The sequence below is a fragment of the Rattus norvegicus genome, chromosome 10 (genome assembly GCF_036323735.1).
Source record: "Rattus norvegicus strain BN/NHsdMcwi chromosome 10, GRCr8, whole genome shotgun sequence".
Lineage (NCBI taxonomy): Eukaryota > Metazoa > Chordata > Mammalia > Rodentia > Muridae > Rattus > Rattus norvegicus.
In genome coordinates, this window is record NC_086028.1 from 36,903,023 (window position 1) to 36,926,283 (window position 23,261).

The 23,261-nt window shown below is 41.2% G+C and overlaps 2 protein-coding genes and 1 non-coding gene across 9 annotated transcripts in view; 1 reads left to right on the forward strand and 2 right to left on the reverse strand.

Moving 5' to 3' along the window:
- Positions 1–14,806, forward strand: part of Skp1 (S-phase kinase-associated protein 1) — a 19,159-nt gene extending 4,353 nt beyond the window's left edge. For 2 of the 7 annotated variants that reach the window (XM_063268590.1, XM_063268591.1), the window contains 5 exons: positions 4,934–5,030; positions 10,852–10,925; positions 11,897–12,040; positions 13,129–13,269; positions 14,132–14,805. In XM_063268590.1, the coding sequence (XP_063124660.1) occupies positions 4,934–5,030; positions 10,852–10,925; positions 11,897–12,040; positions 13,129–13,269; positions 14,132–14,167 (492 nt within the window). In that variant the 3' untranslated portion in view covers positions 14,168–14,805. Of the gene's footprint in view, positions 1–6; positions 454–4,933; positions 5,031–10,851; positions 10,926–11,896; positions 12,041–13,128; positions 14,017–14,131 lie in introns of those variants that run through there. The other 5 variants (XM_063268589.1, XM_063268588.1, XM_039085386.2 and 2 more) reach the window with 4 other exon arrangements.
- Positions 6,196–6,331, reverse strand: LOC120095419 (small nucleolar RNA SNORA42/SNORA80 family). Its single transcript, XR_005490891.1, has one exon. It is a non-coding gene; the product is annotated as a small nucleolar RNA SNORA42/SNORA80 family (small nucleolar RNA).
- A 6,534-nt stretch (positions 14,807–21,340) lies between the features above and the next one.
- Positions 21,341–23,261, reverse strand: part of Tcf7 (transcription factor 7) — a 29,917-nt gene continuing 27,996 nt past the window's right edge. The window contains exon 10 of the mRNA NM_001427430.1: positions 21,341–23,007. Within this exon, the coding sequence (NP_001414359.1) occupies positions 22,928–23,007 (80 nt within the window). The 3' untranslated portion in view covers positions 21,341–22,927. The remainder of the gene's footprint in view (positions 23,008–23,261) is intronic.

Below are 23,261 nucleotides of genomic sequence, written 5' to 3' on the forward strand. Positions count from 1 at the left end.
TGGAGGGAGGGGCTGGGTGGGAGCCCCGGGTTGGCTGTGGCGTGCACGAGGCGGCGAGTCGGCCTGGCGTGTCCTGAGGCGCTGTGCGGCCCGTTGCCGACCCCGGACCGCGGGAGGCGCGAGGCGGCCGAGTCAGGCCTTCTAGGGCCGCCCATCCTTTCGGCGCTCGCTCGCTGCTGTATCCAGCTCTGTGGCAGGCCTGCTCTTTTGCGGGCGACGTCAGTCGGCCCCGAACGCGGCTGCAAGGCCTAGGCTTCGTCCCGGGCCTGCCTTAGCGACAGGCTTGTTGCTCCGCGCTCCAGGGCGGGTTGGCCGCAAGGCTTTGAGTAGGGGTCCCGGGCCTTCCGGGTGGTGGCGGTCGTTGCCACTCGATACTTAGCTCTCTCCCTTCCTCCTGTATCTGGCGACATTTGCTCCTTACTGGTCTTACCTATTTAACCACCGAATATGCAGGTAACAGGTTCCCGATATTTCTTCGCTTTTTTTTTTTTTTTTGTCACGTCCTGCAGTCTCTGAACTTATTGTAATAGACCTTGTCGTCTGAGGTGTGTGACTTTTAGGAGCCCTTGACGCTAAAACCCAAGGTGTTGGGTTTTTAAGGGATAGTGTTAAAACATGCCTCTTGGCTCACTTTTTCATGGAGTCCTCAGGTTTGGAGACTCAGTTTTTCATCAGAATGTTACAGTAGACTGTGTTGTGGCAAAGAACAATGCACTCCCTTCTGCCCTGCAGTCCAGTAACAAGTGGCAGAATTTCGAGTCACTTAAAACAGGTTTGTTTTTAAAGTCTGTTTTAAGTGTACTAGAATTCTCATGCTAGACTTGGATGGTGGTTTAGTTTCCAAGTCCAGGAGCTTAGAGAACTAAAGAAGGGTTTTTTGAAAGCATATCAAATCGAAATCTCATACATTATTACTTAAAAATTTTGCACTTAATTCCACCACAACAAAAGTGAAGTCTAGGATTACAGAGTGCATTGAATTACAGATTAACTGATTGCCTCCCTGGCTCTCTTGCAAGTAACCTGATACCTAAATTTGACTATGACTAAGCATGTCTTTATTGTGAATTATTTCAAGGAAATATGGAATTGTCTTTTAAAATAACTTTATTAGCCACATAGACTTGTTCCTGAGTGATCATTACAGTGCTGGGGACCATAAAGAGAACATAGTGTTTTGCTATTAAAAGCTGGTCTCTTTAACTTTTATTGTTGCCTTATAAGGAGGGTCTGCTGCTCTGGGCTTCTCTGTTCTGCAGCATATTTGTGAGTTGAAAAGTGAACTCTTGAGTCTTTTCAACCATGGATGATTGTGAAACAAGCTTTATCCCCCCCCCCCCCCCAATTATTGTTTACTTGAGGAATGGGGACAAGTGTCTCAGAAAGCTGAATGAATATTTTAGGAGATACGCCGAGTCTTAAGTGTTTGACCCTTAAATAGGTACAATAGTTATTTTAAGTGCTAACCCTATAACACCCAGGTATTCCTCAGAAGCATAAGACCTGCAGAGTTACATGTGAGTTGGGGATTTTGGTGCCCACCTTTTTTTTTTCTTTTTTCTTTTTTCTTTTTTTCGGAGCTGGGGACCGAACCCAGGGCCTTGCACTCGATAGGCAAGCGCTCTACCGCTGAGCTAAATCCCCAACCCCAGGTGCCCACCTTTAATCCCAGCACTGGAGGCAGAGGCAGGTTGATGGCTGAGTTCAAAACCAGTCCTTGCTACAGAGCAAGTTGCAGGACAGCTAGGGCAACACAGAGGAACCCTGTCTCAAAAACAAACTACTAAAAAAAGTTGCTTATGAAATTTTTTTTTTCTTTTTTTTTTTTGGAGCTGGGGACCGAACCCAGGGCCTTGCGGTTGCTAGGCAAGCGCTCTACCACTGAGCTAAATCCCCAACCCCATGAAATTTTAAAGAGGTCTTGAATTACTCTTTTGGAGTAATGAGGGGGAAATCTGAAGATGATAAATTGCTGGTTTAGAGCTTTTAGTATTAATACTGGTTTGCTTTTGTTTGGTTTTGGTTTTTCCTAAAACTCAAGTCATGTTAGGAGCTAGTTGCTTAATTTTTTTAATATATGAAATTATATTTTTCCTAATGACTTATATTTTATCTCAGTTGATGCATTTTTGGATGGGGGGGTTGTTGAGATCAGTTTTTGAGACAGGGGCAAGAAAACTAGGCTAGCCTTAAATTTATTTTGTATGTATCAAGAAGATGGCCATGAACTCCTAATGCTTCTGTTTGCCAAAATGCTGGGATTGTGGAAATACTTATACTCTGTCTCACCTTTTGGGCAGAGGGAGAGGGCAATATTGCAGATTGAACTAGAGCTTTATACATGTTAGGCATTACACTCAGGAGCTGTATCCCCAGCCTCTTTTATATTTCATTTTAAGCAGGCTCTTAATGAGTTCCACCAAGGCTGGCTTGACCTCATTATGTAACCTAGTCAGTCCTTGAAATTATGATCCTCATCTTTCCAAAAACTGGACTTCACAGGACTGGTTCCTCTGTATATCCCTGACAGTTCTGGAACTCACTGTGTACACTGGCCTTGAACTCACAAAGATGCACCTGTACCTTGACTCCCACGTGCTGGAATTAAAGGCATACAGTATTACCATGCTATTTTAAATTTATATTTGTTTGAGACAGATTCTTATGTAACCCAGACTGGACTTGAACTTGGCTGTGTGCCCAATGTCTGAATTCCTGCATCTCAAGTACTGGGTTTATAGTACCTGCCACTATGACTTAAATGTATTTTGTTGTTTTGTTTGCTTTTTTGAGACAAGGTCTTTAGGTGTAGTCCTGGCTGCCCTATTTATTACATGTAAGTACATTGTAGCTGTCTTCAGACACACCAGAAAGAGAGCATCAGATCTCATTACAGATGGTTGTGAGCCACCGTGTGGTGGCTGGGATTTGAACTCAGGACCTCTGGAAGAGCAGTCAGTGCTCTTTTAACCACTCAGCCATCTCTCCAGCTTTGTTTGTTTGTTTTGAGTTTCTCTGTGCAGCTTTTGGCTCCCCTGGGACTTTCTCTGTAGACCAGGCTGGTCTTGAACTCTAGATCCGCCTCTGTCTCCCAAGTGCCCAGATTAAAAGGCATGCTTCGCCACTGCCTGGCTGAAGCAGGTCTTTTTTTTTAATTTGGTAGGTACTTAGCCAGACGATTTCAAACTTGGACATCTGAACAATAGGTAATAAAAAAATTTAAAAGGAGCTGGGTTCACACCTTTACCCTAACCCCAGCACTGGGAGGCAGAGGCAGGCAGATCTCTCTGTGAGTTGAGGCCAGCCTGGTCTACAGAGTGAATTCTAGGACAGTCAGAGATACACAAGGAAACCTTGAAAAACCAAAACAGAAAAAAAAAAAAGACTCTAAATTTAAGCTCCTTACGGGTTTTAGGGATCTTACTGACAGCTGCCTGTATGACCTTTATTTTCTTGTATGTGGTCTTGCACTTGTTTAGAAGTGAGCATATCCTAGTCTACTCTTTGGAGTAGTTTACTTGCTTTTTACTGATAGATTTCATTGTAGGATATTTACTTTTATTTGATAGCTTTATTTATTTTAGACTGACTTTGCTCGGTTTGTTAATAATTAATTGTGGCAATTAATTTTTCAGATTGAGTAGTTATTACTCCATGAGAGCATAAAGGAATATGGAAAGCATGTATAATATCTGGATTTCTTGGACCTGCCAGCAGATGAACAGTGACACAGAGACTTAATAATTTTATTATAGCTTAGGCTACCTCCTCGCTTGCTCATCCAACTTAAATAACCCCCATTAACCCCTCTCTCACTCCAACTGCCTCCCTGTCCCCATGGATTTCTTCTCCTAGAGACCCTCTCTGAGCCCAGAAGTCCCGCCCTCTCTTTTCTGCCTAGCTATTGGTGGATCAGCTCTTAACATCCAGCAAGAAAGGTGAGGAACCATAAGATTAACAATACCCAAATCCCAGCCTTTTTCGGCTCTCAGTCAGTACAGAATTAACATCTGAATAGTATAAAAGACAACCTTCAAACGTACAAAAGTCACCCCAACAATGTATCTTAACATTTTTAAAGGACTAGCAAATGGTTGGCTATCAAACCTGATGACCTAAGCTTGATCCCTAGAACCCACACAGGGGAAAGAGAGATCCATCCTCCTGCAGCTCGTTCTCTGACCTCCACATGTGTGCTGAGGTATATGCACACCCACACATTCTAAAAGTAAATGTCAAAAACACAGCTCTTAAAACCAGTTGTAAATTCAGTACTGCCTTTAAGTAGACCTTAAAGGCTGGGAAATAATCCTCCCTCCCTCTCTCCCTCTCACTCTTCTCTTTTCCTCGACCCTCTCTCCCTTTCCCTTGAATTTCTCCCTCTCCCCCCTTTCTTTCTCTCTCTTTAAATAAAAGCAGAGCCAGTAGTTGGTGGTGCACACCTCTAATCCTAGCACTTGTGAGGCAGATGCAGACAAATCTCTGAGTTTGAGGCCAGCCTGGTCTACAGAGTTCCAGGACAGCCGACTGTTAACACAAAGAAACCCTGTCTCAAAAAACCATATATAGGGGGCTGGAGAGATGGCTCAGCAGTTAAGAGCACCGACTGCTCTTCCAGAGGTCCTGAGTTCAATTCCCAGCAACCACATGGTGGCTCACAACCATCTGTAAAGAGATCCGATGCCGATGCCCTCTTCTGGTGTATCTGAAGACGACTACAGTGTACTTATATGTTATAATAAATGAATAAATTTTTTAAAAAAAATATATATATATTTCAACAATTACAGGCTTGTTTGTGAAGAATTTAGATGTGTACAGTAATTGTAAGTTACTGCTTTCTGACTAGTTGATGAAATAAATGTCTTGTGGAATGGAATTAATAGCACTTAAATTTCTGTTCAATTTCTATTAAAAAAAATTCTATTTTTAGATGCCTACGATAAAGTTGCAGAGTTCTGATGGAGAGATATTTGAAGTTGATGTAGAAATTGCCAAACAATCTGTGACCATTAAGACCATGCTGGAAGGTAAGTTTATGAAACCTTGGTGTGAAGGAAGAGGGTATACAACTTAAGATGTAACTTAGAAGTATTTACTTGAGCTAGACTATTATAAGCTTGAGAAGGTAATTTCCTTTCTGCTTTGTGTGAATAAAACCATAAACTATTACAGTGTTGGGGTTTTGTTGTTGTCATTTTTGTTTTTAAGGTTTACTAGGCAAGTGGCTCATACCTTAAATTCCAGCACTTAGATGAGAGATTGGGGATCTCTGAGTTCTAGACCAGCCAAGACTACATAGTTGAGACAACTGTCTTACAAACAACCAAAAAAAGATTATTGTGTGTGCAGGCAAGCCATGTCATGCCAGATAGTATATTTCAGGAGTAAGTTTTCTACTTTCACCTCTCCTGTCCTACCTTATTGGCTTTTGGTGTGTTTTAACTTTTTGTTTTGAGACAAGTCTCTCTTTATAGCCCATGATGTCCTGGAACTCCTTGTAGACCAGGTTGGCCTTTTATTCAAGAAAATTCACCTGTCTCTGCCTTCTAAGTGGTGGGATTAAAGGTGTACTCACTATACCTGGCTACTTTGTTGTTTTCTAAGTTTTTGTTAATTATGTGTGTATTTAGGCATATAGGTATATATATATGCACATGTTTTCAATTGCCTGTGAAGGAGTTAACAGGTGGTTGTAAGCTGCCCAATATGGATGCCAGAAACTGAACTGGGTCTGCTCTAAGAGCAGTACATACACCCTTTTGACCACTAAACCATTTTTCCAATCCCTGTTGCTTACCCCTCCCACTCCCTTTTGAGACTGGGTCTCTCTTGTTTCTGCTACAAATCCTTACCTCTTTGCCACAAAGAATGCTTAGATTACAAATACAAGTTACCACATCCAGCTTCTTATGTTGATTCTGAGGATCAAATTCGGCTCATCTTGCTGACCCTAATGTGACTTTACATATCAGACAATGTTTCCTTTTTGTTTGTTTGGTTTTTAGTTTTTTGAGACAGAATTTCTCTGCAGTCTATCTTGAAACTACCTCTGTAGACCAGGGTGCTTGCCTCTGAGTCCTGAGTGTTGGACTGAGTAAAGGCACAAAGCACCATGCCTGACTACAATAATTCATTTCTATTTCAAGTAAATTGGATTTAAAAGTTTTGTTTTACTTTTTTTTTTATCCTTGTTACTGTGCGACCCACTTCAGTGCCAGCAGCCTAAGACAGAGAGGCCAGGCCATGGTTCGGGGCTACAGGTTGATCTAGCACGGGACACTGTTGAGAGGCCCAGAGGAACGGGCCTGCCATAAATCCAAACCCATGCACTTGTTTTACTTTTGTGTTTCTAATGATTAAAATCAAAGCATTTGGAAGGGGGTTGTCTTCACAACAGCCAAACAGAATGCTTGCTGTTTAGCTGTAGACATTAGCTGTGTGGATTGGGTGCTGTTGAAGACTTAAAAAGTCCACACCTGAAGACTATCTGCATTTCATTTTTTAAAAATTATTTTCTGTGTATGGCTGTTTTGCTTTGCATGTGTATTGTGTACCATGTTCATGCAGAGGTAAGAAGAGGGCATGTGATTCCTTGGAACTACAGCTCTGGATGTGGGGGCTGGGAACCAAATCCAGGTCCTCTGCAAGAGTAACAAGTGCTCATAACTACTGAATTGTCTCTGCATTTAGTTTTTATTATGTGTCTCTCTGTGTGGTGTGTATATATGCATACCTCAGGACAACTTTTAGGAGTTGGTTCTTTCCTTCTGTTGTGAGTTCTGAAGATCTCTGATCAGTTAGTCAGGCTTCCATGGTAAGCACTTTTTTACCCAAAATGTATTTTTTAAACAGGACTTTCTTGTTGTCTACTTGTTAACATGATGAAACTTCTGTAACACATTTGTGTGATCGAATAAAGAAGGATAAGAATGGGTCCTGAGGGGTGGGGAGGTGGCTCAGTGGCTAAGAACACTGGTTTCTCTTTCAGAGGTCATGAGTTCAATTCCCAGCAACCACATGGTGGCTCACAACCATCTATAATGAGATCTGATGCCCTCTTCTGATTGTCTGTTATTTTGTCTTTTTTTTTCCGGAGCTGAGGACCAAACCCAGGGCCTTGCGCTTGCTAGGCAAGCGTTCTACCACTGAGCTAAACCCCCAACCCCTCTTCTGATTGTCTGAAGACAGATACATTAAATAAATAAATCTTAACAAAAGGAATGGGTCCTGAAATTTTGAAAGCTTACTAATTAATATTAATAGTAGATATAGAAAATCTACACACCAGTGTTTAAAGTTGATGGGTGAAATAACTTAGAATATTCTCTGTTACAAAGTTTTACATAGGAAAGGTCTGCAGCTTATAAATTCTTGAAGGAGGCAGAGAGTAATACAGGTCTAGTGGCCAGTGTCTATAATTTTAGCACTTGGGAGGTTGAGGCCCTAGAACAGGTTTGGGAGTTATATATAAACCTTAGCTATAAGATGGTGAAAAGAATGTGAAACATAATGTTTGCTCTTAAAGACTTTACAAACTAGGAAGAGTACCAGATACTAAACAAAACTGTCAAGTTTTATGCCAAATGATATTGTAGTAGTATCTTGAGTGGTGTCAGTCCATGTTTTAGAAAGACTATAGTGAGACAGATTTTAAGTTCCATAATTTTGAGAAAAAAGTAGTTAGGATTATTAAGGAAAATTAAGCTATAGTGGTGCATGCCAGTAATTACAGCACACAGGAAGATCAAAGCCAGCTTCTACATAGAAAGTTTAAGTCCATCCTGAACTGTCCTCTCCAAAAAGGAGAATTGAGGGGGCTAGAAAGGTTGAGTACTGGCTGCCCCTCCAGAAGACTGATGTTCGATTCTCAGCAGCCACACATCTCATACATACCGCAGCTCCCTACTCTCTGCAGCTGTATTCCCTAGGCCATCCAGCACCCTCTTCTGGCCTCTACAGGCACCAGGTGTGCAAGTGGTACATGGACATAACAGACAAATAATCATCCACATGGAATGCATAGTTTTTTTAAAAGGAGAAATTAATATTTTTAGTAGCTATTTGTCTAGATGGAATAGAATTATAATACAGTAATTGGTAAAGATGTAAATGAATTTGAGAGGAATATTGACTTAACTTGAATTGTGTTGAAGATGCCTTTGAGAGAAGAGGGAACATTTCTAGGTGCCTGGAGTGCTTGCAAATTGCATAACTAATGTAGGGCCTTTTTTCCCCTCTTGAAGTGTCGGGACTGAACCCGTTATTAGACAAGTGCTCCTCACCTTTAGGTAGAGGACTTGTAATGCACAGGATATGTCTTCTATGTGACTTTAAAATAAAAGCTGGACATGCTTTTTGGTAATTGGTACATGTCATATGGTGCTTAAAGTCCTATATTCTGGTAATGAACATTGTAGATCCCTTCAATTAAGTCTGTAGTCAAGTGCCTGTTGAATGTAGTAGTATAGAATGGTCACAATAAAGAGAAAGTGGTTCAAGTATCTCTGTAAAGATAGCTAAGTAACAGCAGATTTGCTCCCTCAATACTTGTTTTGGCAATGGAAGTATCTTAGTGGTTGATGTGCTGATTTGACCTGTGTTGCTTCAAAGAAGTATTTGCCATTTTTAAGAGCATTAGTTGCCTAGAAACTTGTGCAGACTGGCTTTGATCTCAGAAGTAAGTAGATTGATAGATAGCAGTAGTTAAAGGATTTCTTTTCTTTGTATCCTTTGTGGACTTTAAGCAGAATGATTTCATCTGAAGTACCTGTAGCTTATAGGATTCTAGCCTATCGAGATCTGGAGTTCTTTGAGTTTGGCATCTTACTGCTTTCTTTGTTTTGTATCGGCAGTGTCCCTGATTAGAGTTTCATGTGACTTTAAAAGACAAAATTAAACTTTTTTAAACTGAGGATAATCAGAAGTGAAAATCTTGATAAATGTGCGTGTGGATTGGCTTATTTGTTGAAGTCAGGAAGTGGTATCAGATACAGGTATCTGTCAGAAGACCCTGAAACTAAATAGCTTAAAGGAGTGTGTTTTTCCTCTCATATATGGTCCTAAAGATAAAAACTGCAGCATATCTGAATACTAGAGAAGCAATTTTTTTTAAGATTTTTTTTCATTTATATGAATACATTGCAACTGTGTTCAGACACACCAGAAGAGTGCATGGGATCCCATTACAGATGGTTGTGAGCCACCATGTGGTTGCTGGGATTTGAACCCAGGACCTCTGGAAGAGCAGTCAGTGCTCTTAACCATTGAGCCATCTCTCCAGCCCATAGAGATGCAATTATTTATTTATTTATTTCATGTATATGAGTACACTGTACTCAGACACACCAGAAGAGGGCATCAGATCCCATTACAGATGGTTGTGAACCACCATGTGGTTGCTGGGAATTGAACTCAGGACCTCTGAAAGAGCAGTCAATGCTCTTAACCGCTGAGCCATCTCTCCAGCCCAAGATGCAATTCTTTTTTTTTTTTTTTTTCTGGAGCTGGGGACCGAACCCAGGGCCTTGCGCTTGCTAGGCAAGTGCTCTACCACTGAGCTAAATCCCCAACCCCCCCAAGATGCAATTCTTAATAGTCAAAGGACCTTAATATTACTCAAGCCCTCTTCCAAATAGCTTTATATTTAAACAAAGGTAATATTTTATGTTGTCTTTGAATACCAGTATCTCACCTAAAGAGATACTTTACAGTATAGATATTTTAACATCATTTGTTTGGGAAAAGGGGTGACTTTTATATATGAAACTTGAGGCTTTGCTTTTTGTTTTGTCTTTTGCTTACTCTAAGCTGGGAAGAAGTCTAGGACAAGTGTTGGAATTATGATGAGAGATGATCGTGTTGGGGATTTAGCTCAGTGGTAGAGCGCTTGCCTAGCAAACGCAAGGCCCTGGGTTCGGTCCCCAGCTCCGAAAAGGGGCGGGGGGAGATGATCTCTGCTGAAACTTGTTGTAAAAGGACCTCAGTGAATGCTTTGTGCTCAAGTGCAGTGTCCTTTTTGGTTCTCATCTAGACTAAGGGTTGACCTTTTACTTTTCATTTGACTTTTAAAATATATTTACTTTTTTATGTATAAATGTTTTGCCTGCGTGTATTTATGTGCACCCTGTGTGTGCAGTCTCTATGGAGGAAAGAACATTGGTTTCTCCTTGAACTGGTATTAGAGACTGTTTTGCAAGTTGATGTAGAGGAGAATCCCCATAAAGTGATTAATCATAGTTGTGTAGTGGCTAAGGTCTATGACAAAGAATCTCAGACCAAGGATATCTCCAAAGAGTACTTCAAATATAAGAAATGAACCATTAAAATATTTTGGCTCATTTGAGGTGGGGGAAGATTCAGGTTTTCCAGATTGTTGCTCAGTTATCCATACTTCTTTAAATTACCAACAAGAATATGCTCCCATGCCCATCCATACTAGCTAGTTTTATGTCAGCTTGACACAGACTAGAGTCATTTGTAAAAAAGGAACTTCAATTGAAAAAATGTCTTCATTAGCTTGGCCTATGGGCATTTTCTTGATTAATGATTGTGGGAAGGCTTAGCCCATTGTGGGTGGTCTCATTTGTAGGTAGGTAGTCCTGAGAAAGCTGGCTGAACAGGCAGACAGTCAGTAAGCAGGGGCTTCTATTTTAGTTCTTGCCTTTAAGTTCCTGACCTGGTTCAGTTCTTGTCCTGGCAGGCTCTTACCTGGAAGTATAAGGTGAAATAAATTCTTTTCTCTCCAACTTGCTTTTGGTGTTTTATCACAGCAATAGAAGTCCTAACTAAGACAGTAGTATGTTGTTACAGAATTGAGAGATAATGGTTTCGCTCTCCTGATTTTCTTAGATTTGGGAATGGATGATGAGGGAGATGATGATCCTGTTCCTTTACCAAATGTTAATGCAGCAATTCTAAAAAAGGTAAGTGATTATCTTGTTTTTCTTATTTTGGTACTGGGGATTGAATTTAGGGTCTCAAACATGCCTAACATGATCTATTAGTAAACTAAGCCCCAGCCCAGGTAAGATTTTTTTGGGGGGTGGAGTTTGTTTTATTTCTTTGGTTTTTTTTTTTATTTGTTTATTTATTCATTTGTGTTTTCTAGACAGGGTTTCTCTGTGTAGCCCTGGCTGTCCTGGAACTTACTCTGAAGACCAGGCTGGCCTTGAATTCAGAGATTGACCTGCCTTTGCCTCTTGTGGTGATATTAAAGACGTGAGGCACCACCTCCTAGCTTGGTTTGTTCTTTTTAAGATGGAGGTCTTCTTTGATAGCTCAGGCTGGCTTTGAACTTGGAGAAATCCTACTGCTGCCTGTGGATGCTAGAATTGCAGGCTTGTGCCAACATACCTTTCTAGACTTCTTAATGGACTTAGGTTATAGTCATTCCATTGTTTCTTTGTATGAATGAGTAATTTGGTTTGTGATATATGTGCATATGTGTTTTGGCTGTGTACCTGAAGACAGAGGAAGACAGATATCCTGAACGTTCCTTCTCTATTTTCTGAATCTAGAGGGAGACTGTTAACCAGCAAGCTCTCCAATATTACCAACACTAGGAGTTGCAAGTGCACTGTCTCAGTGTTTTTATGTACATACTGAGGATTCAAAATGGGGTCCTTGTGCTTCTTCAGCAAGTACTCTTACTGACTGTGCTATCTTAACCAGAGGGGTGGGTGGAGGAGAATGAGAACATGTGTACCAGTCTGTATGTGTGTACACGATAATTAAGTTTTTGTTTTTTTTTTTTTTTTTTTTTTAATTGACTCTTAACTTTTTTTTGGGTCACCTTTAGCTAGTTCTCATCACAGTGTAGTGATGTCTGCGCCCCCTCCCCCCCAATTGAACTGAAAGTCTTGTAATAGAATGCCAGAAGAATTTGTTGTTGTAGGTCATTCAGTGGTGCACCCACCACAAGGATGACCCTCCTCCTCCTGAGGATGATGAGAACAAAGAGAAGCGGACAGATGATATTCCTGTTTGGGACCAAGAATTCCTGAAAGTTGACCAAGGAACACTTTTTGAACTTATTCTGGTATGTTAATGTATAAAGTAGTTCTATTGCAGAGTCTTCGCCTATTGAAGGATTGAATTGACTAGGTCCATTGATCGTCAGCTGTGGATACTCTCATGTGCAATGTAATATACATTAGTAGTTACATTAAATGTAATGGTTCAAGCACTTTTGAGAGTTAGAAATATCAGGTCAGATAAAGCAAAACTATTTTGCTGCCTTTGTGAAACAAACATTACAGGCACAATTAAAATGTAAAAGAATATGTTAACACAAACCAGAAGAAAGCTGGAGTGGTAATATTTTGAAGTTAAGAGGGCTATTTTCATAATGATAAAGGGGATTGATTCTTTAAGAGTAATAGTCATAGACACCTAGAAGCAGAACTTCAAAAAGTGAAAAAAGAATGAAACACAAAAGTCAATACATAGTCGTGCAGGTATAGAAATTCCAATCTTGCTTCTCAGTAATTGTAACAAGTGGACAGAAAACCAGGTCAGGAACACTGCTGAACAGCTTGTCTCAATTTATATGCAGGATGTTATATTTAATTATGGCCATATAAATTCTTGCCGGGATAGACTAAGTTCTGGGCCATACAAATCCCAGATGTAAAAGTATTCAAGTTATACAAAGTGTGTTCTCTGACCTCAGTGGTAGAAGCGTGAAAAATGTTTGAAGCTGGGTGCAGTGTTGCATACCTTGAATATAGAATAGGGGGCAGGGTTGAGTTTGAGGCCAGCCTGGTCTACATAGCATGTTTTAGGATATTCAGGGCTACATAGTAAGGCCTTGTCTCAAAGTAAAACCTGGGGGAAAATTGTGAATATTTGAATATTCAGTAATTTCTTACTTAGTAATTTGTAAGCCAAAGGAAAATTTTAAATTAGTATCTTTAATTGAATTTAAATAAACTTAAAATCCAAGATAAAGGTAAAGCAGTGTATCAGAAGAAAGCCAGTGAAAGGTGAAGTTACATTGAAAATAGCATTAAAGGGCAGAGAATTTCAGAGTTCATTAAGTGAGGTATCATTTTAAGCTCCATTTGATGTAAATTGTTAATCTCAAATATTCAGTATATATGACTAAAAGCCAGCTATCATTTACAGGCTGCAAACTACTTAGACATCAAAGGTTTGCTTGATGTCACCTGCAAGACTGTGGCTAATATGATTAAGGGGAAAACGCCTGAGGAGATTCGTAAAACCTTCAATATCAAAAATGACTTTACTGAAGAGGAGGAGGCCCAGGTAGGTAGCACACAGCCTGTCTTTGATTACTTTTTAAAAAGAAACTGGAATGCAATACCAAGACAAGAAAAAAAAGACCATCATAAAGTCTTGGGCTAGTTCTGCAGTTATTGGGGCACTTACCGAGAATGCCTTTGAAGTTCCATGATAACAGGGGGGCATGATGGCAAATGCCTTTTATCCCAGTACTTGGGAAGCCGAGATAGACTGAGTTCCAAGGGCATCCAAGGCTACACAGAGAAACCTATCTCAGAGAGCAAAAGAACCAGTAACAACAAAAGTCTTGACACAGAGGCATCATGGTCATCTCTGTCTCCTGTGGTCTATCTCTAGATCTAAGCCCTTAGGTGAGAGAGATCTTGAAGACTTTAATTTTAATTCATGAGTGTGAGCATGGTGCCTAGAAATTGGAGTTATAGGTGGTTGTGAGCTGTGGGTGGGGGTGGGATAGGAATTAAGCCTTCGAAGATAACAGCCTTAACAGTGTGATGCTGTTCTTTTTTTAAACATAAGAAAAATTTTGAACTGAAGGGGTTCTTCATTATCAGATTCTTTTTTTTTTAACCTGTGATATTTTTATAGGACATAAACTGTTGGTTTTAGAGCTCAGGGCCTGATAGTACAAGAGTGGATGGGTTGGGTTTGCTTGCCAGCTTAGAAGTAGGGCTAGAGCTCTCAGTTGCATCTGCTGTTCACTGTTAAAGTTAGTCATCAAGTCTGTTTTTACTTAGCCTAGTATTTCCCCAGTTTTCCATGTTCCTCTCTCACATGACACAGGCTACTGATGATAAAGACAGTATAGGTAGTGCTTCGCCATCTCAGAAAAGACCACTCAAGGTATTGCCTTGTCTGTCTCTTCTAGGTACGCAAAGAGAACCAGTGGTGTGAAGAGAAGTGAACTGTGCCTGTCACTGTAACACTAGAAGGGTTGTTCCAAATGCTAGTTGCACTGCTCTGTTTATAATTGTTAATATTAGAGATCAGTAGACAAACACAGCCTTGTCCTCACTGCATGTGTAGTTCCAGTACAGATCAGACCTGTGGCTGAGTTTCTTCTATGAGCAGAAGTTTCCTTTTTCCCCCCATTACTCCGAATAAAACCGAACTATGGGTTCTCTGTGGAAAGTGGCATTTTGGGCTTTCCCTCTTTCTGTAAAGTGATTTCTCCCTCTAGTTCATTGTCCAGTTAACTTCAGTGAGCCTTTCAAGGTTGGCATTGTAAATAAAACAACTTAGGAGAGAAGTATGCAGAAATAAAATTAACAAAACATTTGTTCATGAATCGGAAACTGGAACAAGGCAACTTGAAGTTAACGGTGCGGATGTCTTCCGACCTCTATGCTGCTGGTAAGCTCGTGTGCAGCTGGGCTCTCTTAATTGGATCTGAGGCCTTGTTTTGTCTTTTTGGTTTTTTAATCTTCTCAGCTTTGAATACGTTGCCTAGAGACTTAGTTTACTACCCAGTTTGTGGTTTGGGAGGGGGGACTGTAACTCAACAATTTGTTAGCTTTTCAATTAAAAAAGACACTTACTTCATGTGGTATGTCATCTTTTTATCATTGTTCCCATACAGGGAAACACTATTTGCATGTAAAAATTAATTTAACCTTTAACATTAAAGTGTATGGTAAAACTCAGAACACAGCCATCCTAAGTACAAAGATGCTTTTCAATAAAAAGTAGTACAATAGAGGTAGTAAACAGTTGATTTTGTGGATGTAAATGTGTTTTCTCACGTAATGAATTAAGTTTGGTTATTTTTTAATTGAAGAGAATCTTGCTGGAATGGTGGTGCCCACACCTTCAATCCCAGCACTTGGAAGGTCAGCCTGGTTTGTAGAGGAAGTTCTAGGATAGCCTGGGCTACAAAAAGAAGCCCTGTCTCAAAAAGCAAAAGAAAAAAAATCCAAGAGATTCTTAAGCAGTTTGTCTTTCACTGGAGGCTGTTAACATTTATGCTACTTGTGAAGCCAATACTTAGTCCTTTTTTTATTTTTATATTAAAATACTTAATTACATTAAATTTTTCACTGTGTGTGTGCGTGCGCTGACAATTTGTCAGCTGTCTCCTACCACCCGTGTGTCCCAGGAATCAAGCTCAGGTTGGCCACTTTTACTTAGCCATTTTGTTGCCTTACACCTCCCTTTGAAACCCCCAACCCCTACCCTTCTTAATACATAACTGCTCAGCCACTGTTTTTAGCTTCCTTTATCGTAGGAAGGTTTTTTCCTTACTTATTCTATAATGCTGAATATTGAACCTATGGCTTTAAACATGTTAAATGTTCTCTTAGAGCTACATTGCTAGACATTTTCTTTTCCTGTTCAGGCTCTCATTTTGTTTTTTTTGCTAGCTAATGACATAATAACACATAATCACGTTACTTTACATTCTTGTCACAGTTGCTGTGAAACACGCTGGACTAGATTATCACTTTATACAGCAATTTGGTTCTTCCCTTCACTTTTCATTTTTCGAAAACACACCCTACCTAGCATAGTCAAAATGTTGCCTTTTAATTCCTATTTATTTTCTTTATTCTCAGATACAAGGCTTAGCTATATATGTCTAGGCTGGCATTGACTCAGGATAGGGTCCTCTTGCCTCAGCCTCGAGAGCACTTGGAATTTTAGATGCACACCACCATGTTTGGTTCCCTTTTGTTTTCTACACAGAAGTACAATACTATAACATACATGTCATCTTGTTTAGTCTGGTTCTGCCATCTTTGAGTGTAAGAAGTCTTTACATTTGAATTTGAAACCTTGGTTAAAATATTAAAAATACAGCTAAGTGGTGGTGGCAGATGCCTTTAATCCCAGCACTCAGAAGGTAGAGGCAGGCAGATCTCTTGCAGGTTCAAGGCCAGCCTGATTTACAAAAGGAGTTAGTTCTAGGATAGCCACAGCTACACAGAGAAACCATGTTGTGAAAAAGAAAGAAGATAGGAATAGGACCTATAAGGTGGTTGAGTAGATAAAAGTACTTGCCCCAAGGCTAATGAACTGAATTTGATCCACGAGCCCACAGAATGGAAGGAGGAACTAACTCCTGTGGGTGCTCTGCCACTTGCATGCCTGACACAAAAGCACGCACACTAATAGCCAGATGGTGGCACACTCAGGAGGCAGAGACAGTGGGGATCTCTGAGTTTGTGGACAGCCTGGTCTGTAGAACTAGGACAGCAAGCTAGTCTAGAAAAACAAAACACACACACACACACACACACACACACACACACACACACAGGGAGCCACAGAGAGAGAGATAAATGGAAATAAAATAGGCTAAGAAAGTATAAAATATTATCTGGCTTTTTTTTTTATAAATAAAGATTTTATTTTATTTATTTATATGAGTACACTGTCACTGTCTTCAGACACACCAGAAGAGGGCATCAGATCCCATGACAGATGGTTGTGAGCCACCATGTGGTTGCTGGGAATTGAACTCAGGTCCTCTGGAAGAGCAGTCAGTGCTCTTAACCGGTGAGCCATCTCTCCAGCCCCCCCCCCCCTTTTTTTTTAAAGAGCATTGTCCCTTGTGATTCTGAAGAAATTTAAGGGTCTGGCCCCCATTGTGTTGGTTTAGGAAGAAAAGGGAAGTATAATAGTATAGTGTTAGCTGGAGTGTTTCACTTGCCAGTTACTGCTATAATAAACAGTATATTTACCCAGCTTAGTAACCCTGCTTGTGTCAGGACAAACCCAAGTCTTTACTAAAGCTCTAGGATTACTGTTACATATTGTGTTTATAAAGTAAGTGTCAACTTCCAGGAAAAAAGAGCCAAAAGGTGGGGAAATGCCAAGTCTTGTTATGGCCCAGGCTAATCTCAACTTATGGACATAGCATCTCTCTCTCTCTTTTTTATTTTTATTTTTTTTATTTTTTTTTTTGGTTCTTTTTTTCGGAGCTGGGGACCGAACCCAGGGCCTTGCGCTTCCTAGGTAAGCGCTCTACCACTGAGCTAAATCCCCAGCCCCAACTTTTTTTATTTTTTATTTATTTTTTTATTTTATTTTATTTATGAGTAGAGTGTAGCTGTTTTGAGATGCACCAGAAGAGGGCACCAGATCCTATTACAGATGGTTGTGAGCCACCATGTGGTTGCTGGGAATTGAACTCAGGACCTCTGGAAGAGCAGTCAGTGCTCTTAACCGCTGAGCCATCTCTCCAGCCCCGGACATAGCATCTCTTAAGGACTGGAATTGGGGTCTGTGGGGTGGGAGGAGTGTTAGCATTGATCTCATGCTGCTTTGAGATTTAGGGACATCACTATCTGTATTTAAAAGATGAAGTGGACAGAAGATATGCTGTGTTTGTGTTTTCTCCTTAACTTTGAAAGCTATAGCCTGGTCTTTCCTGATGGCTGTCATAGACATCTCACTATATAAGATACTGCTATATTGGCTCCTGTCAAGCTTCTATTTGTCAAGAAGCTGAATTCTGCTCCATAGTCTCAACATGATTCCTACTTTAGACAAATGAAAAATAATCATAGGATTCAGATTAATAGATCTGATAGTTTATGTAAGGGAAAACTGGCAATTTGGGTCTAGTGTTCTGCAAACAGGTTCTAGGTCTGGTGTTGAGCCCTTTTCCATGCTGGCAGTGGGATCTGTGCCTCCCCATTTACTTCCTGTCAGGTACTCACTTGTTTGTGTGTTCATATGTTCATAAATATTCATATGTTGAACTCAAAGGACAACTTTGAGGAATTGGTTCTCTCCTTACACTATGGTGGGGCTTGAACTCAATCTGGCATACTTTGCAACAAGCACTTTTACTAGCTGAGCTACCTTGCCAGCCCTCATTTCTTTAAAAAAAAAAAAAATTATATAAGTACACTGTAGGTATCTTCAGAACTCATCAGATCCCACCCATTATAGATGGTTGTGAGCCACCATGTGGTTGCTGGGAATTGAACTCAGGACCTCTAAAAGAGCAGTCAGTGCTCTTAACCACTAAGCCATCTCTCCAGCCCCCTCATTTCTTCCACCAAGTATTTTCCAGGCTCTCACCCATTATCCATAGCAGCTAGACCTTACTCTCCAGGGGTGCATTTACTCTTTCATTGGTTTGAAGACAGCCTTGACTGTCCTGAAATGTGGGCCTCCACTGCACTGCTCCCTCCCCTATTTAAACATTAACATGAAGGCTGACTTGAGCCTGGAGTCTTGCTCCACTGCTTGAATCCTGCATGGCCCTGAGGAAGTTGAGAACGGTGTCTGCTATGGTTTTAGCTTTTCAGTCTTTTTATGATAGTCAATCCAGGACTTGGAGGCCACTTGATGATGGCAGGGCTTACTGTTACTTACCACTGTTCATGCATTCCTCTACAAGGATCAGAAGTGAGGAAAAGTATACAAGTTAGGTGCTGGATGAGAATGAGGGGAAACTCATAGCCTTGTATTTGAACCCAGGCTTTTGTATATGATAGGCGAGTACTCTGACAATGGAGCTACATCCCCAGACAGGGGACTTGTTCTTGATCAACCTTTAGGCTTAATTAAGGAAATATATTTTATTGTATCAGATTGGTGATTGCCAGCTAGAATTGAGGGATGTCAGATTTTGCCTGTACCCATAAAAAGTGCATAGCTGCCACCTGCAGTGCAGTGCTTTTCAGTGCTTCAAACTCTGGCTGTTTGGCCTGTCAGCTTTAATTTTATGCATACAGCTTCCCTCAAACCCCCTCTGAGGATTTGATCCCAAGGCCTTGTGTATATTAGCTCTGCTAATGAACTACATCCTTAGCCCTTCTCATAATTCTTTCTTTTTTTTTTTTTTCGGAGCTGGGGACCGAACCCAGGGCCTTGCGCTTGCTAGGCAAGCGCTCTACCACTGAGCTAAATCCCCAACCCCCCTTCTCATAATTCTTATGTCCTAGAAGTACCTTGGAAATACCGTAGTACCTACTTCACAGATCTTTTATTTTTAAAATTTTTATACTTGTGTGTAAAAACATGTACATTAAGGAGCTCATATGAAGATCAGAGAACAACTTAGTCCTTTCTCACCAGATCATGCTTGGCAGCAAATTCTTTACCTATTGAGTCAACAGGACATTATTGAGGTAGGGTCTCATTATGTACTTGAAGAAGGCCTTGAACCTCGAATCCTATGCAGTGTTGTTGGTATTACTGACTTTAAATTCCTAAAGCTTGAAGAGCTTCCCCCTGTCCTAGCTTCTAGCTCAGTGGATATCCTTGTTTTGTGTGTTCCATCTCAAGTTCTGGGATTATAGGACTGGAAGCACTGAAGAACTTTAAGAAAGCTCTGAAGAGACCCTAGTCTTCCTAACCACAGAGAATGCCACCTCAGCTTTATGTAGTTAATTTGGGGTCTTAAGTTCTTTACATAGGCCTGGTAAGTCAGATTTGACATGGTCTTGTAATTCTTGCCCCTTCCGTTTTCTGCTGATCAGAGGCAGGAAAGAGCAGAATGTAAAGTGCCACCCCATCTCTACAAAGCCAGGCCTTCCTATCCCTGCCCTTTGTTTTCTGAACAGGGATAGGCAGAGATTTCCCTTGGGCTTCCACACACAAAAGAACTTGAGATATAGTTGTATCTCAGAAGAGTTCAGTCAACTGGGCTTGGAAAAGAGGGAAACTTCTGCCTTCACATTGGGAGGCACAGCGTCAGTTGCAGCTTTGATAGCTTGCATGGCCCAGCTCTCACTGTGACCATTCAGCACGGAATGTGAAGCGGTTGTAGCAGAAGGGAGCAATTAATGTATTTTGCAGGGAAGTCCTAATTGTCTTGGGATGGGTCACAAAGGCTAGGGAGGAAATCTTGTTCTCTAATGACTTAGAAAGTTGGGTTCTTGGTTGCTTGCAGGATGAAATGGTGTGATATTTGAAGTTGAATTAGGTTTCCATTCTCTAGTCCTTAAGACCTCCTCAGGCCTCAGGAATGTAGTACTGTGAATTGGGAGGCTTCAAATTTTGTTTTCAGAGTCTGTTTTTCTGAAGAGTTGCTTTAATTCTAACAAAGTTGCCAATGTCTTCTCTCCACCACACACACACACACACACACACACACACACACACACACACACCCAGCTCTGCCCTCCACAAAGAGTGTATTGTTCATGTACCAAGTGTACTCTAAAGGATACACCAGATCAGATACAAAAAAAACCCAACTTGCACCTGGTAAGGTTTTAAAAAACAAAACATGTAGGCACACAGCCAGAGCAGAATTCTTTAAAACTGGACAAATGCAGATGTCCAAAGATTACCTGATCATCTTTAGCATCTACCCAGAAAAAGGTTAAAGTCCCAGGTTACACACAACTTCCAGTGTCCTACGTAAGTACTTAGGGAACTAAAAGTTGCAATGCAGAATAATGGTCTGGTGACTATCCTTAAACATTAATTATCTAATGGTTGACCTACTGAGGTGGTGTTTGTACCATTTACATTCATGATGGAGCTCTAGAAGTTAGCAGCACAGTGTACTTTATCATGCTGTACCTGCATGTAAAAATGTAGCTACTATTCAGACTTCACAGGTCTTATACTTAAGTGCCTAAAAAGGCAGTCAGTCTTTTTAAGAATGGAGCAGTCTTTGTGTAGGACTTAATAACATTAAACTTTAAGATTGGACTGTGTGTTTTTCTCCAAGTTAGTTTGAAGTGCCTTTTCTTCTGTCCTTTAGGAAAGTAGATCTAAGTACACTTCAGGATGGACTGTCCAATGTCTGGACAGCGATTGCCAGTTAGCGCATTGGTGCACAAGGTTACTGGGGAGTAGGCCAGCCTGCCTTGATTGTAGTGTCAGGATTAAAAGCAGAGTTGAAAAGTTGAGCTCAGCTGTGGTAATCAGGACCAAGCAAGCCCTGTCAAGAGATGTTGTGATTTTTGTTTTTTCAGTTTGGCAGTCTTGGAATCTTTGTTCATACTAAGAGATACACTCCAGGTTTTGTGACCAAAGAGGAGGAACATTCGTAGGTACTGTTAACTGAGAGCTGCCGTGCCGGTGCTGGGAATTAACCTGGATTCTCTGCAAGAGCAGCAGTGCTAAGCCACCTTGCTGTTAATTGAAACAGCTTATTATTCAGTCAGGCTTTGAAAAACCAAGTAAAAAGAATCTTTATTCTCCTGTTTAAAAAAGCTTTTCTATGGTAATGCATTAACAATACAAAAATATTTGAATACAACAGTTTTTCTTTTTGAGAAAAGGTCTATGTAGCCCTGGTTGCCCTGGAATTCAGAGGTCTGCCTGCCTCTGTCTTCCAAGTGCTGGGGTTATAGGTACACTGTCACACTTGGTCAGACTTCTTCAAGACTTCTAACACTACACTAGAAACATGATCTTTGGATTGAGAAGTGAGCGACTAAAGTAGGAACTAAAGGGCTTTGTTTTTTTGTTTTTTTTTTTTTTTTGTGGAATACTTGGATAACCCCTTTTCTTTGGATTCAGGCTATATACAGTGAAAATGCAAAAAAAAAAAAAAAAGTTAAGTTAAAACAAAACTTGTTTTTCAAGGCTCAAGGTTAAGTTTGGCTCAAAGAGTTTCTAGAATGTGGCAAGGAACCATGTCCACCACAAAGAGGTTTTATGGGCTCCTTGCTTTAATTGGAACAGATCTCTACCTTCAGCCCCACAGAGAAACTGAAGCTGGCGGGTTCTAAATGCTGAAGGATGAGTTCTGGCTGTTGGGATTTGCCCTCTCACAGCTGCCCAGGAGCTGACTCAGCTGAGCTGGAAAGGAACTGGGAAGAGGCTGGTAGAGAAGGGTGCACACTGAATTTAGGCCAACTTTAACTTATTGCCTGTAGTTTCTAATGCTAGTGAGCTTGTCAGGAAAGACTGAAATGAAAGCTGACTACTGCCCACCAGTAGGTAGGTCAGTGTTGTTGCCAAGGTTGAAAGGCCTAAAGTATCCTATTCCCTCCTCTTGCAAACTCCTGAGAACACAGTAAGACACTTCCTCTGGCCCAGCTTGGGAACAGCAGCTGTTTTTTGTAAACAGAGCTTCTCAGTTTCCTTAAGAGAGAAGCATTGTTTGTGTGGCTGGTCAACCACAGAGTTATTTTGTGTGACAGACCAGGTATTCTTGGTCCAAGAAGTACTGGCATGGAGAAGGTATGGCAGAAGGCAGAGAGGCACTTGTAGAGTAGGCAGCTGACGAGGTCAGTCTGCCCATCTGACCTACAGCCAAAACAAAACCTACTAGGGACAATAGGGATGTCCAGCCAGCAATAAGAAATATGGCTGTCACAGGCAGCAGGATCCCCTTTAGATGATACAGCTACATAGATCTGATCCCCCACCTCTTGAATTGATGGCCCCTGGTTCAGGGAGTTGTATAGCCTTTGAAATCTTCACCACCTTAAGAGGGCCCCTATCTGGTTCCACGTGAGCTGGTCTTGTTGCCTCCTTCTGAGTTAGGGGTGGGAAGCCAGGTGCTCTGTGCCTAGCACGCAAAGCTGTTAGGCTGCCTGTCTCTGAGATTCTTGTTGCTGTATTTGTGCATTCTGGAGGGTGCTGTGGGGGGTCTTTGGAGACTTAGGGGCTGGAAGAGTGAGAGCTGCAGAGCGACCTGAGAATGTTGGTGCTGGTTCCACTGGGCAGGCAAGCAGTTCTGTGGGGAAGGTGGGCAGCAGAAGGTACGAGGGTGAGTCCTGGGGAGCTGGGGACCGGGGACAGCCTAGAGCACTGTCATCGGAAGGAACGGGGCTGGGGCAGCGGCCTTCTCCGGGTAAGTACCGAATGCATTTCTTTTTCCTCCTAGGAATAGTGAAGAGAGTTATCTGTAAACAGAGGGTGAATCCATAGTCACACATCACACCAGAAAATGGCTGTCCTTGAACAGGCCTGCTAACCACTCTGTCCTCTCTCCATGGCCAAGGAAACTATGCCCATCTTTCAGCCCCACCTGGCCCAGACCCAGGATAAGTGCAATTACACAGAACAGCCACAAGGTGGCAAGAGGAATCTTGAGTTGTAGGCCTGTGGGGTGCTTCCTCTTTTCCAGGGGAACC